At 41.3% G+C, this 16,047-nt stretch overlaps 1 protein-coding gene and 2 long non-coding RNA genes across 4 annotated transcripts in view; 2 read left to right on the plus strand and 1 right to left on the minus strand.

The window, feature by feature from the left end:
* The window catches only part of LOC128689266 (uncharacterized), a 158,732-nt gene that overhangs the window by 117,173 nt on the left and 25,512 nt on the right, over window positions 1-16,047 (plus strand). The gene's annotated exons all lie outside the window — the stretch shown is intronic.
* On the minus strand, window positions 6,551-12,844 carry LOC128689248 (uncharacterized). The gene is made up of 3 exons (XM_053777384.2): window positions 12,251-12,844; window positions 7,813-8,006; window positions 6,551-7,577 (listed from the first exon to the last, which is right to left on the minus strand). Exons 1-3 carry the CDS (start codon window positions 12,531-12,533, stop codon window positions 7,083-7,085), a joined length of 972 nt encoding a protein of 323 aa, XP_053633359.2. The 5' UTR covers window positions 12,534-12,844; the 3' UTR covers window positions 6,551-7,082.
* The window catches only part of LOC138852729 (uncharacterized), a 28,182-nt gene continuing 25,052 nt past the window's right edge, over window positions 12,918-16,047 (plus strand). Inside the window, exon 1 of the long non-coding RNA XR_011392047.1 lies at window positions 12,918-13,356. This is a non-coding gene — a long non-coding RNA (uncharacterized lncRNA). The remainder of the gene's footprint in view (window positions 13,357-16,047) is intronic.

A 16,047-nucleotide genomic window follows, 5' to 3' on the forward strand; every position in this document is an offset into this window, starting at 1 on the left:
TGGTGGTGTGTTAGGTACCGGTGGTGTGTTAGGTACTGGTGGTGTGTGTTAGCTACTGGTGGTATGTGTTGGGTAACAGTGGTGTGTGTTAGGTACTGGTGGGGTGTGTTAGGTACTGGTGGTGTGTTAGGTACTGGTGGTGTGTTAGGTACTGGTTGTGTGTTAGGTACTGGTGGTGTGTGTTAGGTACCAGTTGTGTGTGTTAGGTAACGGTGGTGTGTGTTAGGTACCAGTGGGGTGTGTTAGGCACCGGTCGGGTGTGTTAGGCACTGGTGGTGTGTTAGGTACCGGTGGTGTGTGTTAGGTACCGGTGGTGTGTTAGGCATCGGTGGGGTGTGTTAGGTACCGGTGGGGTGTGTTAGGTACCGGTGGGGTATGATAGGTACCGGTGGGGTGTGTTAGGGAGATAAGGTGTTTTTTGGTGGTGCTTTTGAAAATGGTGGTTGAGTCGGCAGTTCTAGAGTTTTCGGGCAGGAAGTTCCAAATTTGAGGCCCTTTTATGTACATTGAATTTTTGTATAGATTTATCCGGACACGAGGAATGTCAAAGAGATGTTTGTGTCTGGTGTTATGCATATGGGTCCTGTCACAACTATCAAGAAAGTGTTTTAATTCAGGGTTAATATTGAAATTTATGGTTCTGTAAATGTAGTTGCAGAGTAGTACGTGTGGATGTTCTGAACAGTGAGTAAGTGTAGGTCTTTGAAGAGTGGGGGGGGGGGGGGGGTGTTGCCTAGCATTTCTATTGTACTCACCTAGTTGAGGTTGCAGGGGTCGAGTCCAAGCTCCTGGCTTTTTGTTGGGTTATTATTGGGTTTAGGTGGGTAATTGCTATTGATCCCCAAGCACAAATGGCATATGTGAGGTAGGGATACATGAATGAATAGTATAGTGTGAGAAGGGCTGATTGTGGATAGACTCAGAAGTGTCCCTGTTTGCAGATGATGTGAAGATAATGAGGAGAATTAAATTGGATGAGGATCAGGCAGGACTACAAAGGGACCTGGAGAGGCTGCAAGCCTGGTCCAGCAACTGGCTCTTAGAATTTAACCCCACCAAATGCAAAGTAATGAAGATCGGGGAAGGGCAAAGAAGACTGCAGAGTGCAGGCCAGGGGGACTAAAGACTGCAAACCTCACTCAAGGAAAAGGAGCTTGAGGTGAGTATAATACCGAGCACATCTCCTGAGGCACACATCAACCAGATAACTACTGCAGCATATGGGTGCCTGGTAAATCAAAGAAAAGTGTTCCGATACCTCAGTAAGGAATCATTCAAGAATGTACACCATGTACGTCAAGCCCATATTGGAGTATACAGCACCAGTTTGAAACCCATACCTGCTCAAGCATGTCAAGAACTTAGAGAAAATGCGAAGGTTTGCAACAAGACTAGTCCCGGAGCTATGGGGCATGTCCTACGGTGAGAGGTTAAGGGAAATCAGCCTGACAACACTGAAGGACAGGAGGGATAGGGAAGACTTGATAACAATGTATAAAATACTGTAAGGAATTGACAAGGTGGACAAAGACAGGTTGTTCCAGAGATGGGACACAACGACAAAGGGTCACAGTTGGAAGTTGAAGACTCAGATTCAGAGGGATGTTAGGAAGTATTTTAAGATGAGGTATGATAAAGCTCATGGAGCAGGTAGAGAGAGGACCAGTGAAAAGACGGGGCCAGGAGCTATGATTCGACCCCTGCAATCGCTATTAGGTGAACACACACGAACACACACACACACACACCTACCTACCTACCTACCTGGTCAAGCACGTCAAGAAACTAGAGAAAGTTCAAAGGTTTGCAAAAGACTAGTCTCACTGCTAAGGGGTATGTCCTATGAGGAGAGGTTAAGGGAAATCATCCTGGCGATACTGGAGAATAGGAGCAACATAATAACAGCACACAAAATACTGAGGAATTGACGAGGTGGATAGGGACGGGATGTTTCAGAGATGGGACAAAGCAACAAGAGGTCACAGCTGGAAGGTAGACTCAGATGAGTCACAGGGATGTTAGGAATTTTTTTTCAGCCATAGAGTTGTCAGGAAGTGGAATAATCTGGAGAGTGATGTAGTGGAGGCAGGATCCATACATGGCTTTAAGAAGAGATACGATAAAGCTCATGGAGCAGGAAAAGAGTGGACCTAGTGGCGACCAATGAAGAAGCGGGGTCAGGAGCTATGACCTGACGCCTGCAACCACAATCAGGTGAGTACACACACACAGGGAAACACACAGAAACAAGGGGTCACAATTGGAAGCTGAAGATTCAGACGAGTCACAGGGATATTAGGAAGTATTTCTTCAGTCATAGAGCCGTCAGGAAGTGGAATAGCCTAGCAAGTGACGTAGTGGAGGCAGGAACCATACATAGCTTTAAGACGAGGTATGATAAAGCTCAGGAAGCAGAGAGAGAGAGAGGACCTAGTAGCGAAGAGGCGGGGCCAGGAGTTGAGTCTCGACCCCTGCACCCACAATTAGGTGAGGGAAGAGGATGCACAACAAGTAAACAGAGCTAATTTATTAGAAGACAGGTCCCTAAAACTGGATGCAGAAGTAAGAGAACTGAAGGAAACCATGAAGGAAATGAGAGGGAAATCAGTAGTAGCATAAACAGTGAAGGAAGGAGAGGAAGCCCAGGGGTTAAGAGAAAACAATGGACAAAAGCCACTGGCATTAATGCTCAGAAGATAGGGAAGCTAAGAATTTAATAAGAGAAACAGTAAGGGTAATGGCAAAAAGAAAGAAATCTAGAAGGAGAAGCAATGGGAGGTAGAATGAAGGAGGTAAATGATCCAAGGACTCCATGAAGCTGAGGGTGGCCCAGGTAGTAAGAGAAGACTCCATACATAGCTTTAAGAGCAGATACAATAGGGCCCATGAGGCTAAGAGAGAGTTAATCTGAAGAGTGGCAGGTTTGGAGGGAGCAGGATCTGAGGTTCAACCACCAACTGGCGAGTACAAATAAATTACTACATGAATAATGAAAACAATGGATAGGGATTTGGACTGTGGTTCAAGTGAGTAGCAGGCCCAGCACTGTGACATTTGGACTATAGTATATAGCTTTTAGGGGTACAGGTACAGATGTGCCGTGAAAACTGTTGGGGTGTGAGATGAGACAGTAGTGCCATGGTTGGTGGCAGCTTATACAGCCAAGTCACAGAAGTGCTGGTTGAAAATCATCCTGATAGAAATTATTGTAATAGAATTTTTTTTAACTCAACTGCCATCTCCCACCAACTTCCCCATCCCTTCAGAGTACAGGCACTGTATTTCTCTCCTTCAGAACTTGAGTCTGGCTAACTGGTTTCCTGAATCCCTTCATCAATGCTACCTTGCTCACACTCCAACACCATGTCAAATCATAAATACCACTTGCCTCCAGCCACTAATATTTAACATGCTGTATGCAAGGATCTGGATACACTCCTCAATATAATGTAAATGTTGACATACTGGATTTTTTTTTTTTTTTTTTTATATTTTATTTAAAGCAATGCAAATACAAGTTGATATAAAGCACAGAACAGATTAATACACAAAAATCCAACACAGTGACACCTCAACCAGGTCGTCTAAATACATGCAAAAGATTAATATTACATAGAATAACATATTTTCTCACTGAGGTAGAGTGATCAAAAAAAAAAGGAACACTTTCACCATCATTCACACCATCACTGTCTTGCCAGAGGTGCACAGGTACGACAGTTCGGATGTCCCTCCAAACAGCAAATAGCCTTACCCCTCCTCTAGTGCTAAACAGTAGGGTTTATTCAGCACCTTGGGAATAGAATATAATCAGGTTTGATCCAAAGAAGGCTATTTATATTAATGAAGAGGTTATAAAGGTCACATAGCAACTGGGGAATAGTAGGTATTCAAGTTTGATTCAAGGATCAAACCTGAGAGTATATACAAGAAAAGGGCTAAACTCACAAGGGTCATTCAGCATTACATAGCAGAGTTGGAAAATATGTAGAGGAAAAAAAAGTTGTAGTGTCCAAGAGGACAATTGGAGAGAGGAGGGGTGGTCATAATTTAACTGCATTGAGTGTTAAGGAACTGTAGCAAGCCTAAGTTAAGGAAGAGGACCATCAAAGAGAAAAATCTAAATTTCAGACATGATTCAGTGAGTGATACTTTTCCACTATTAAACTGTCTGAATTAAAGTATTGCATCCAGTGCTGAATGACCCTTGTGGGTTTAGTGCTTAGTTATGATTATAATAATAATAGCATTGCATTATATAGCTATTATTAAACCATTGAATCAACTTAAATAAGAAAATAATAGTTAATAATTACTACTAGTCCCTGATGCAGATTTCAATCAGTTACTGAGAAATTTACATAAACTTCAGTACATTATTATGAAAATTATATTTTCATGGAATCTGCTTCTAATTTTCAGTTGAGTAAATATTAGTACCGTAAAGCAATATCAAAGAACTACAGACCGATAGTGCTAACATCCCAAGCTGGCACTGGACAAGCACCTAAAGTCGGTTCCTGACCAGCCGGGCTGTGGCTCGTACGTTGGTTTGCGTGCAGCCAGCAGTAACAGCCTGGTTGATCAGGCTCTGATCCACCAGGAGGCCTGGTCACAGACCGGGCCGCGGGGGCGTTGACCCCCGGAACTCTCTCCAGGTAAACTCCAGGTATCATAAAAATCTTTGAAAGGGTTCCAAGAAGCAGGATTGCCACCCATCTACATACCCATCAGTTACACAACCCAGTGCAGCATGGGTTTAGAGCAGGTTGCTCCTGTCTGTCCCAACTACTGGACCACTATGACAAGGTCCTGGATGCTCTAGAAGACAAACAGAATGCAGATGTAATATACACAGACTTTGCAAAAGCCTTTGACAAGTGTGACCATGGTGTAATAGCGCACAAAATGTGTGTTAAAGGAATAACAGGAAAAGTTGGTAGATGGATCTATAATTTCCTAACAAATAGAACACAAAGAGTAGTAGTCAACAGAGTAAAGTCTGAGGCGGCTACAATGAAAAGCTCTGTTCCACAAGGCACAGTACTCACTCCCATCTTGTTCCTCATCCTATCTGACATAGACAGGGATATAAGTCACAGCGCTGTTTCTTCCTTTGCAGATGACACCTGAATTTACATGACAGTATCCTCCACTGAAAACACCACAAGACTCCAGGTGGACATCAGCCAAATCTTTAAATAGGCCGCAGAAAACAATATGAAGTTCAATGGTGAGAAATTTTAATTATGTACTCCAGTATGGAAAACGTGAGGAAATTAAAACTACATCAGAATATAAAACAAATTCCAGCTACACAATAGAGTGAAAAACTAATGTAAAAGACCTGAGAGTGATCATCTCAGAGCATCTCACCTTCGAACACCATAACGTTGTATCAATTGCATATACTAGAAAAATGACATAATGAATAATGAGAACCTTCAAAACTAGGGATGCCAAGCCCATGATGACACTCTTCAGGTTGCTTGTTCTATCTAGGATGGAATATTGCTGCACACTAACAGCACCTTTCAAGGCAAGTGAACCTGCTGACCTAGAAAATGTACAGAGAACTTTCACAGCACACATAACTTCGATAAAACACCTCGATTACTGGAAACACTTTAAGTTCCTCAACCTGTACTCTCTAGAACGCAGGTGGGAGATATACATGATTATATACACTTGGAAAATCCTCGAGGGGTTAGTACCAAACTTGCACACAAAAATCACTCCCTGTGAAAGCAAAAGACTTGGCAGATGATGTTACATCCCCCCAATGAAAAGCAGGGGTGCCACTAGCGCGATAAGAGACAACACAATAAGTGTCAGAGGCCCAAGACTGTTCAACTGCCTCCCAACATACATAAGGGGAATTACCAATAGACCCCCTGGCTGTCTTTAAGCAGGCACTGGACAGGCACCTAAAGTCAGTATACCTGATCAGCCGGGCTGTGGCTCGTACATCGGGTTGCGTGCGGCCAGCAGTAACAGCCTAGATGATCAGGCCCTGGTCACAGACCGAGTCGCGGGGGTGTTGACCCCTGGAACCCTCTCCAGGTATAAAACACTATTATTATAATCAGATAATAAAGCACTAAACCGACAAGGGTCATGCAGTGCTGCAGGGCAGATAATAGTGCTGGGGCTATAAACAGCTAGGTAAAGAGGGGATCAGAGGTGAGGGGAGAAAAGGGCTGGAAGGGACACTAGGGGCTATGTGTGAAAGTTTGTGTAGTAAAGCAATTGCTGACAAAAAGTAAAGTGATTGTAAGTCAAAGGCAGGGTCGTCTGCAAGAAGGGATGATAAGGTAAGAGCGGTAGGGTGGCAGCGTTGGAGGTAAATCCTGCAAGGCACAAGAAAGTGAAGAACCAAAATAGGGACCTGACAAACCTCACAGTGAGGAATAGGGTGTCGTTCTAGTACTATAAAACAATAAAACGTGATTGGTTCCTTTAGAATGTTCATAAATACAACCAATTATATAATGTTTCTGTTCTAGCTGTACAAGTGGTGATGTAAAACTTAGAGGATCTGGAAAAAAAATTAAATTCTAAAAACTTTATTTTAACATACAAAATAGCAGTTATGAAATCAAAAGTAAAATTATTAGAGCAGTAAAACTTACATGTCAAAATACTGAAATCAAAGAAAGCATACTACTATATGTATCTGAAAGTAAGTGCATCTTGATAATGATAACTAAAGAAGGCTGTTAAAATCTCCATTTAGAGAAGCAGCAGCCCTAAAGTAAAAACCAGCAATCACTATAATGTACCCTAAATGCCTTGTCCTTAATGAAAGCTTCCTTTAAGGGGCTGCAATGAAGCTTATGAAGTCTACATGCATCAGTAATGCCTGAAGCACACACCCACGCAACCGTATTATAAAAAGTGGCTGTCTATGTACATTATGAAACCTTATAACACTTGAAATGTAGTGTAATACACATGTCATATAATCTGCCAAGGCATATAAAAATAGTTGAATGTATGTGATCTACAGCTACACATTTTAATTTGCACATTAATCTAAATACTTGTATAAAAAAAAAATTCCAGTAAAATTAAAAGCAGGGCTAAGATAAATTAATTGTGTGATGTTCAGACATCACCTGAGTGATTTTTGACATTAGAGCATGTTGATTTTCTTCTGGTAACTTCCGAATTGAAGCTGCAACAAATTTTCCAAAACATTCGGCAATGTCTGGATCTTTCTCGAGACTCCGCAATACTTTTGCAGCTCTCTCCAAGTCATCAGAACGCATTGTTCTAGTACTACTTGGCTCTGATCTCTTTTTTGCTGATACACAAGTCTCGGTGTTGTAATTCAATTGCACAGGCTGCAAAAATGTAGATTTTGTAGGTCTGGTGAATGCAGAAGAGGAGGAGGAGGCAGCACCCTCATGGCCAGGAAACACAGTAGGAGAGGGGGCAACTCCCTCAGAAGTCTCCCACTCCCCACCAACCCTCACTTCTTCCTGACTTTCTTGCTGAAGCCTTTCACTCTCATCACGAATAGCTGCACTAATATCATGGATTTCTTCTTTCATTGATGAACGATTACACCCCTCCTTGTAAGGAAAATCAGAAATTAATATTTTATTAAAACATGCATTTATGCATTAGATAATACCACTCTGCCTGGGGCAATTTTTAAAGTTACTTTCTAGCATCCATTTAAAGTATTACAGTACTGTGAATCAAATTACCAGGTCATTTAAATGCTGCTTCAAAACATCTAAATTAATGTGTAAAATATAGTGCCATTTTATTTCAGAAACAGACGAGTAGCAAAATTTTATTTACCTCAGCACAAGAAGTGTCTGGGCGAGTATGGCCGACTTGGAGTTTCAGAGAACTTAGTAAAAATCGCATCCTGTTAAAATGAACCCAGCTGGAGGTATGCGTCTTAATCCCTCTCTCACGTCTTATATCACTTGTTCGTTTTACTTCACGCAGGAAGGAGTTCCGTAAATTCCTGTATTTCTTCCATACATCTTCTGTTGAAAAAATAGTATTAAACAGAATGGTAAATTAATTACTCCAGACAATTTGTAACTGAAGTAAAAGTATGTACACCTACCATCCGACTTACGACCGAGTTTGGTTCCGAGAAACTGGTCGTAAGTTGAAATGGTTGTAAGTCGAACTTTACTACTGAATATCAACAAAACATTTTTGTAATGACTTTATTTTATTGTTTTATTTTGGTATTTCATGTTTTACTTTACTTTTTATGTTGTTAGTACTGTATTTTATACTGTCAGGTTTAGGATAAACAGTGTACAACACAAATAGTTGTTTATTTCCCAGAAATTTGGCATAAAAAACACGGTCGTAAGTCAAGTGGTCGTAAGTCGAGCAGGTCGTAAGTCGGATGGTAGGTGTATTTTATAATAATACATGTGTTTGCTGATTTTGAATCTGAAATTGGAATTAACCAAAAATGTAAGAAGTTTTAAAAGAAAAAATTAAAGCTTTAGAAAAAAAAATTCATACTTGACATTTCTTGATTGGCAAAGGCATATACATATACAGTGGACCCCCGGTATTCGATATTAATCCGTTCCTGAGAGCTCATCGAATACCGAAAATATCAAAAAGCGAATCAATTTTCCCCATAAGAAATAATGGAAATCAAATTAATCCGTGCAAGACACCCAAAAGTATGAAAAAAAAAAAATTTTTACCACATGAAATACTAATTTTAATACACAAAGTGAAGAAGACATGCACAGTTACATGACACTTACATGACACAGTTACATGACGAATACCGGGTTTTCAATCGGATACCGAGGCAAAAATTTTGCGTTAAAATGCATCAAATACCGGGGGTCCACTGTATATGCCTTCAAGGAGGAAGTAAATTAGTTTTGGGCATGGGAGGTAACCACAGTTGACTCAAAAGCAGGGTAGCTCTTCTATCCTGGATCAAGAACCTTTCAGTGGCATCAAGGAACCTCCCTGGAAGGGCTGACAATCAATATGGACAAAATTCCCTGGTCTCAATTCATTGCTATTTCTTGATTGAAACTGATCAACACTGAAAACACTTATCTGTTGTGGACACTGCTATTTATCGACATAAAAAAATTATAGTAAAATTAATAAAAGCAGGGCTAAGATAAATTATTTGTGTGATGTTCAGACATCACCTGAGAATATTTTGAGGAACTTTTAAATGTCGACGAAGAAAGGGAGGCGGTAACTTCATGCACTGGCCAGGGAGGTATACCATCTTTTAGGAGTGAAGAAGAGCAGGATGTGAGTGTGGGGGAGGTGCGTGAGGCATTACGTAGAATGAAAGGGGGTAAAGCAGCTGGAACTGACGGGTTCATGACAGAAATGTTAAAAGCAGGGGGAGATATAGTGATGGAGTGGTTGGTATTTTTGTTCAATAAATGTATGAAAGAGGGGAAGGTACCTAGGGATTGGCAGAGAGCATGTATAGTCCCTTTATATAAACGGAAGGGGGACAGCAACCGCCCAGGGAGGTACTACCGTCCTGCCAAGTGAGTGTAAAACGAAAGCCTGTAATTGTTTTACATGATGGTAGGGTTGCTGGTGTCCTTTTTTCTGTTTCATACACATGCAAGATTTCAGGTACATCTTGCTGCTTCTACTTACACTTAGGTCACACTACACATACATGTACAAGCATATATATATACATACCCCTCTGGGTTTTCTTCTATTTTCTTTCTAGTTTTTGTTCTTGTCTATTTCCTCTTATCTCCATGGGGAAGTGGAACAGAATTCTTCCTCCGTAAGCCATGCGTGTCGTAAGAGGCGACTAAAATGCCGGGAAAAGGGGCTAGTAACCCCTTCTCCTGTATATATTACTAAATGTAAAAGGCAAAACTTTCGTTTTTCCTTTTGGGCCACCCCACCTCAGTGGGATACGGCTGGTACGTTGAAAGAAGAAGTTTACTGAGTATACTAGGAAAAGTGTACGGTAGGGTTATTACTGAAATAATTAGAAGTAAGACAGAATGTAGGATTGCAGATGAGCAAGGAGGTTTTAGAGTGGGTAGGGGATGTGTAGATCATGTGTTTACCTTGAAGCATATATGTGAACAGTATTTAGATAAAGGTAGGGAAGTTTTTATTGCATTTATGGATTTAGAAAAGGCATATGATAGAGTGGATAGGGGAGCAATGTGGCAGGTGATACAAGTAGTATATGGAATTGGTGGTAAGTTACTAAATGCTGTAAAGAGTTTTTATGAGGACAGTGAGGCTCAGGTTAGGGTGTGTAGAAGAGAGGGAGACTACTTCCCGGTAAAAGTAGGTCTTAGACAGGGATGTGTAATGTCACCATGGTTGTTTAATATATTTATAGATGGGGTTGTAAAAGAAGTAAATGCTAGGGTGTTCGGGAGAGGGGTGGGATTAAATTATGGGTAATTAAATACAAAATGGGAATTGACACAGTTACTTTTTGCTGATGATACTGTGCTTATGGGAGATTCTAAAGAAAAATTGCAAAGGTAAGTAGACAAGTTTGGGAGTGTGTAAAGGTAGAAAGTTGAAAGTGAACATAGAAAAGAGTAAGGTGATGATGGCATCAAATGATTTAGATAAAGAAAAATTGGATATCAAATTGGGGAGGAGGAGTATGGAAGAAGTGAATGTTTTCAGATATTTGGGAGTTGACGTGTCAGCGAATGGATTTATGAAGGATGAGATTAATCATAGAATTGATGAAGGAAAAAAGGTGAGTGGTACATTGAGGTATATGTGGAGACAAAAAATGTTGTCTATGGAGGCAAAGAAGGGAATGTATGAAAGTATAGCAGTACCAACACTCTTATATGGGTATGAAGCTTGGGTTGTAAATGCTGCAGCGAGGAGGCGGTTGGAGGCAGTGGAGATGTCCTGTCTAAGGGCAATGTGTGGTGTAAATATTATGCAGAAAATTCGGAGTGTGGAAATTAGGAGAAGGTGTGGAGTTAATAAAAGTATTAGTCAGAGGGCTGAAGAGGGGTTGTTGAGGTGGTTTGGGCATTTTGAGAGAATGGAGCAAAGTAGAATGACATGGAGAGCGTATAAATCTGTAGGGGAAGGAAAGCGGGGTAGGGGTCGTCCTCGAAAAGGTTGGAGAGAGGGGGTAAAGGTGGTTTTGTGGGCGAAGGGCTTGGACTTCCAGCAAGCATGAGTGAGCATGTTAGATAGAAGTGAATGGAGACGAATGGTATTTGGGACCTGACGAGCTGTTGGGGTGTGAGCAGGGTGATATTTAGTGAAGGAATTCAGGGAAACCGGTTATTTTTATATAGCCAGATTTGAGTCCTGGAAATGGGAAGTACAATGCCTGCACTTTAAAGGAGGGGTTTGGGATACTGGCAGTTTGGAAGGATATGTTGTGTATCTTTATACGTATTTGCTTCTAAACTGTTGTATTCTGAACGCCTCTGCAAAAACAGTGATTATGTGTGAGGTGAAAGTATTGAATGATGATGGAAGTATTTTCTTTTTGGGGATTTTCTTTCTTTTTTTTGGGTTACCCTGCCTCGGTGGGAGATGGCCAACTTGTTGAAAAACAAAAACAACAAAATACTACTACTAATAATGATGCAATGAATGACATGGCAATAGTGGGCAGCTAAGGCGCTGGTCTGTTGATGCCTAACCACCAATACCACCAACCCATGCACTACCATCCACTGATTTACATCACTTCCTCCATCAATACTTATTGTTCTAGGTTGGGTTGGATTGGGTTAAATGTTGCAAGATAGTGGGAAGGTCCAGGTGTGTGTGTGCTGGTAGTGGTTGTTGGTGGCAAGGCTGCAACCTACTGCTGCTGGGTTGTCATTATTAACTTATTATTACCAGCATTATTATTGTGTTATGGCTAGTATGTCGCTAATTAACAATATCCACAAAAGGTGTGTGTGTTTCCTGCACAACTGCATCAATTTCGGACGATTCTGATCGAGTAAAAGTGCTGAACTTGGACCAGGGAATTTTATTAATAATAACCGGGATGACTATGGTGGTTGCTAAATATTAATAACAAAAAAAAGGCACAATACCGTGATTGGAACGATACACAAATAACCCGCACATAAAAGAGAGAAGCTTACGACGACGTTTCGGTCAGACTTGGACCATTTACAAAGTCACACATGATGGTCAGTGTGACTTTGTAAATGGTCCAAGTCGGACCGAAACGTCGTCGTAAGCTTCTCTCTTTTATGTGCGGGTTATTTGTGTATGCTAAATATTTGCTGCCAACCTGCAGTAATGTTGAGTTCTCCATGTGATGCAGACTCTCTCTTGATGATGGCAGCAATGTCCTCCACCTTCCTCCTCTTGAGCATGGGCTTGGTGAAGTGTGGGTGCTTGGGGTCCCACAGCATGCGGTTGGCCCTCACGAAATATATGAGCATCTCCTCCATCCCCACCGTCCACACCACATTAACATCTCGTTCCAAGATGTTTGCAGGTCTCACGTCCCTTCCATCAGGTCCCAGCTGTCTACCATACCCACACGGACGTTGGTTCGAGCTTACACTCATCTTTAACTAGTTTTAAGTCTGTCGCCTTCTGTACTTAGCATGTACTTGAAGGCTTATAGCGTCGTGGAAACCCTCAATTAATTTTCTTTTTTTCTTCAGGATACATACAGACAATCTCTTAAGACAAGACTCGTGAAATCTTGTTGCTATTGTTGTTGTTGTTGGGGGTTGTTAAGGCCACTAAACCTTACGCCTTATCTAGTCCTACGAAGTCAAAGAAAATTATTGCCCGAATCGGGGTGGGAATTATAAAGAAAATAAATTCCTCCGGAAAGAGAAACGGGAAAAATATATTCCCAGGTAGGCCAGGTGAACGCCCTTGTCTAAACTATAGCAGAAACAGATTCACCAGTCGAATTATTATTATTATAATCAAGGGGGAAGCGCTAAACCCGGAGGATTATACAGCGCCTGGGGGGGGGGATGTGGAAGGCATTCAGGCTTAATTCGGGGAACTGGAGCACAGATCCAATTCCCTAAATCAAGAGCCCCTCACCAACATCAAGGAACCTTCCTTGAGGGGACCAGAGTCGAAGCATCATAAGGCTGAGGTAGGTAACGGGTGTTAGCTTGTAAATAAAGTTGGTTTAGCGCTTCTTTTTTATTACAATAATAATAATAATAATTGTAAATAAAGTTAGAAACCCTTACCCTAACCCTGTCAACCCATGTAAAAAAAAAAAAAACAGGCCTAGGAGCTGTTAATTCGCCCAGACCAATTGCCAACATAACATTCAACCTTCAGTGTCAGTATTTCCACCATATCAACCTGCTTGTGTTCAGTACCTTGTGTTCGCGTTAGGAAATACATAGGCTTTAAACGGTGAGTACTAGGGGCTTAGATATCCAACAGGCTTGTGTAAGCGTTAGATGGGCTTGGTGGCCCATGGCCTAGTAGGCAACGCTCTCGCTTCACACACACACAGGAGACAAATAGTCAAAATCAACAAAACAGAATCAGAACCCCTGCCGATAACATGTGGAGTTCCCCAAGGTAGTATTCTGGGTCCCTTATTATTCTTATGTTATGTCAATGATATGCCTATCAGTGTCAAGTGCAAACTCCTACTGTATGCAGATGACAGTGCTCTGTTAGTGTCAGGTAAAGACCCACAAGATATTGCTAATGTTTTATCACTGGAACTGGAGTCCTGCAGCAAATGGTTAGTAGACAACAAACTATCATTACACCTAGGGAAAACTGAAGCCATTCTCTTTGGCACGAAACATAAACTGAGAAGGGTAAATAATTTTAATGTTCAATGTAATGGGGAGCCCATCACTTTGGTTTCATCAGTAAAATATTTGGGAATCCCCTTTGACCCATGCATGTCAGGAGAATTGATAGGGAACAGTGTAGTAAAGAAAGCGAATGCCAAACTGAAGTTCCTGTATAGACAAGCACAGTGTCTACCTACTGAGGCTCGCAGGACCCTATGTCTAGCCCTTATACAATGCCATATGGATTACGCTTGCTCTTCTTGGTACTCTGCCTTGACAAAAAAACTGAAAGATAGACTGCAAATCACCCAGAACAAAATCGTAAGATTCATCCTGGGGCTGGGACCAAGAGAACATGTAGGCCAGGATGAATTACAGCAGTTGGATATGCTAAATGTTGAAGACAGAGTAAAACAACTGAAGCTAAATCATGTTTATAAAATTGCTCACAAACAATGTCCAGAATATCTTGCTGTCAGTTTTGTCAAGGTTGGGAACCAAAGCAATCATAGTACTAGGGGGAGAGAGCACAACTTTGTAGTACCCACAGTCAGTGGCCAGGCTTCAAACACCTTTTATTGTACAGCAATAAAGGAATGGAACAGACTACCCGCACATGTCAAAGCCAGTCATAGCGTGAACCAGTTCAAGAAGAGTGCCAAAAGGTGTCTGATGAATGTAGCTACAGAAAGGGAGGGGAATGATTTTCTATTTTTTAGCTAACATACGTGTAAATTTTACCTTATTCCTTGTAATGACCCTCGTATTGTAGATAGTCTTAATGACCTTGGTGTAGCAGATAGTCTTTTTAGTATGATAATAAGATGTTATCTTCATTGTAGAATAATAAGAAAATATTATAACCTTTATACTATAATAATAAGGTAAAAGGACCCCAATGGAAATAAGTCACTCTGTCTGACTTTTTTGGGTTATCCTAGGTTCCCTACACATATGCTGCTATGTATGATAATTCTATGTAACTGTATTTGTGTTTACCTGAATAAACTTACTTACTTACTTACTTACACAGTGTCCGTGGTCCGATCCCTGGCAAGGGTGGAAACATTGGGTGTGTTTCCTTACACTTGTCCCCTTACACTTGTTCACCTAGCAAGTAGGTACCTGGGTGAATATTAAAATGGTATACAATACCGATAGGTTGGTAAGTAAGACATGTGCAACAGTTAGGCATCTTGATTATGAAACGTTTCGCCTACACAGTAGGATTCTTCAGTCGAGTACTATATCATGGAGCGCTAAACCCGTAGGACTATACATAAGAACGAAGGAATACTGCAGCAGGCCTACTGGCCCATGCGAGGCAGGTCCAAGTCTCCTACCGGCTTAAGCCAATGCACCCAACCTAGTCAGGTCAGGTCACCTTGACTTAAGGGAGGAACACGGCAACTGTCCTGGTAGCACAAGCTAATCAGGTCCAACTCAGACCCACCCACACCCACTCATGTATTTATCCAACCTGTTTTTAAAGCTACACAACGTTCTGGCCTCTATAACTGTACTTGGGAGTTTGTTCCACTCATCCACAACTCTATTACCAAACCAGTACTTTCCTATATCCTTCCTGAATCTGAATTTTTCTAACTTAAAACCATTGCTGCGAGTCCTGTCTAGGCTAGATATTTTCAGCACACTATTTACATCCCCTTTATTTATTCCTGTCTTCCATTTATACACCCCAATCATATCCCCCCTAATTCTACGTCTTTCTAGAGAGTGCAGATTCAGGGTCCTCGGTCTATCCTCATAGGGAAGGTTTCTGATACATGGGATCAACTTTGTCATCCTCCTTTGTACATTTTCCAGAGCATTTATATCCATTCTGTAATACGGTGACCAAAACTGTGCAGCATAATCTAAATGAGGCCTAACCAAGGATGTATAGAGTTGAAGAACAACCTGAGGACTCCTATTATTTATGCTTCTTGATATAAAGCCAAGGATTCTATTAGCTTTATTGCGAACACTTATGCACTGTTGTCTTGGTTTCAGATTACTGCTAACCAGAACTCCTAAATCTTTTTCGCAATCCGTAATATTAAGATCTACATTATTTAGTTTATATGTGGCATGGTTATTGTCCTGTCCAACATTTAGAACTTTGCATTTGTCTATATTAAACTGCATCTGCCACCTCTCCGACCACTGCATCAGTCTACTCAAATCTTCCTGGAGTGCTCTAATGTCCTCGTCAGAATGAATTCGACGGCCTATTTTGGTGTCATCGGCAAACTTGCTGATGTCGCTCTTTATGCCCTCATCTATGTCGTTT

Source organism: Cherax quadricarinatus, chromosome 1 (assembly GCF_038502225.1).
Source record: "Cherax quadricarinatus isolate ZL_2023a chromosome 1, ASM3850222v1, whole genome shotgun sequence".
NCBI classification, from domain to species: domain Eukaryota; kingdom Metazoa; phylum Arthropoda; class Malacostraca; order Decapoda; family Parastacidae; genus Cherax; species Cherax quadricarinatus.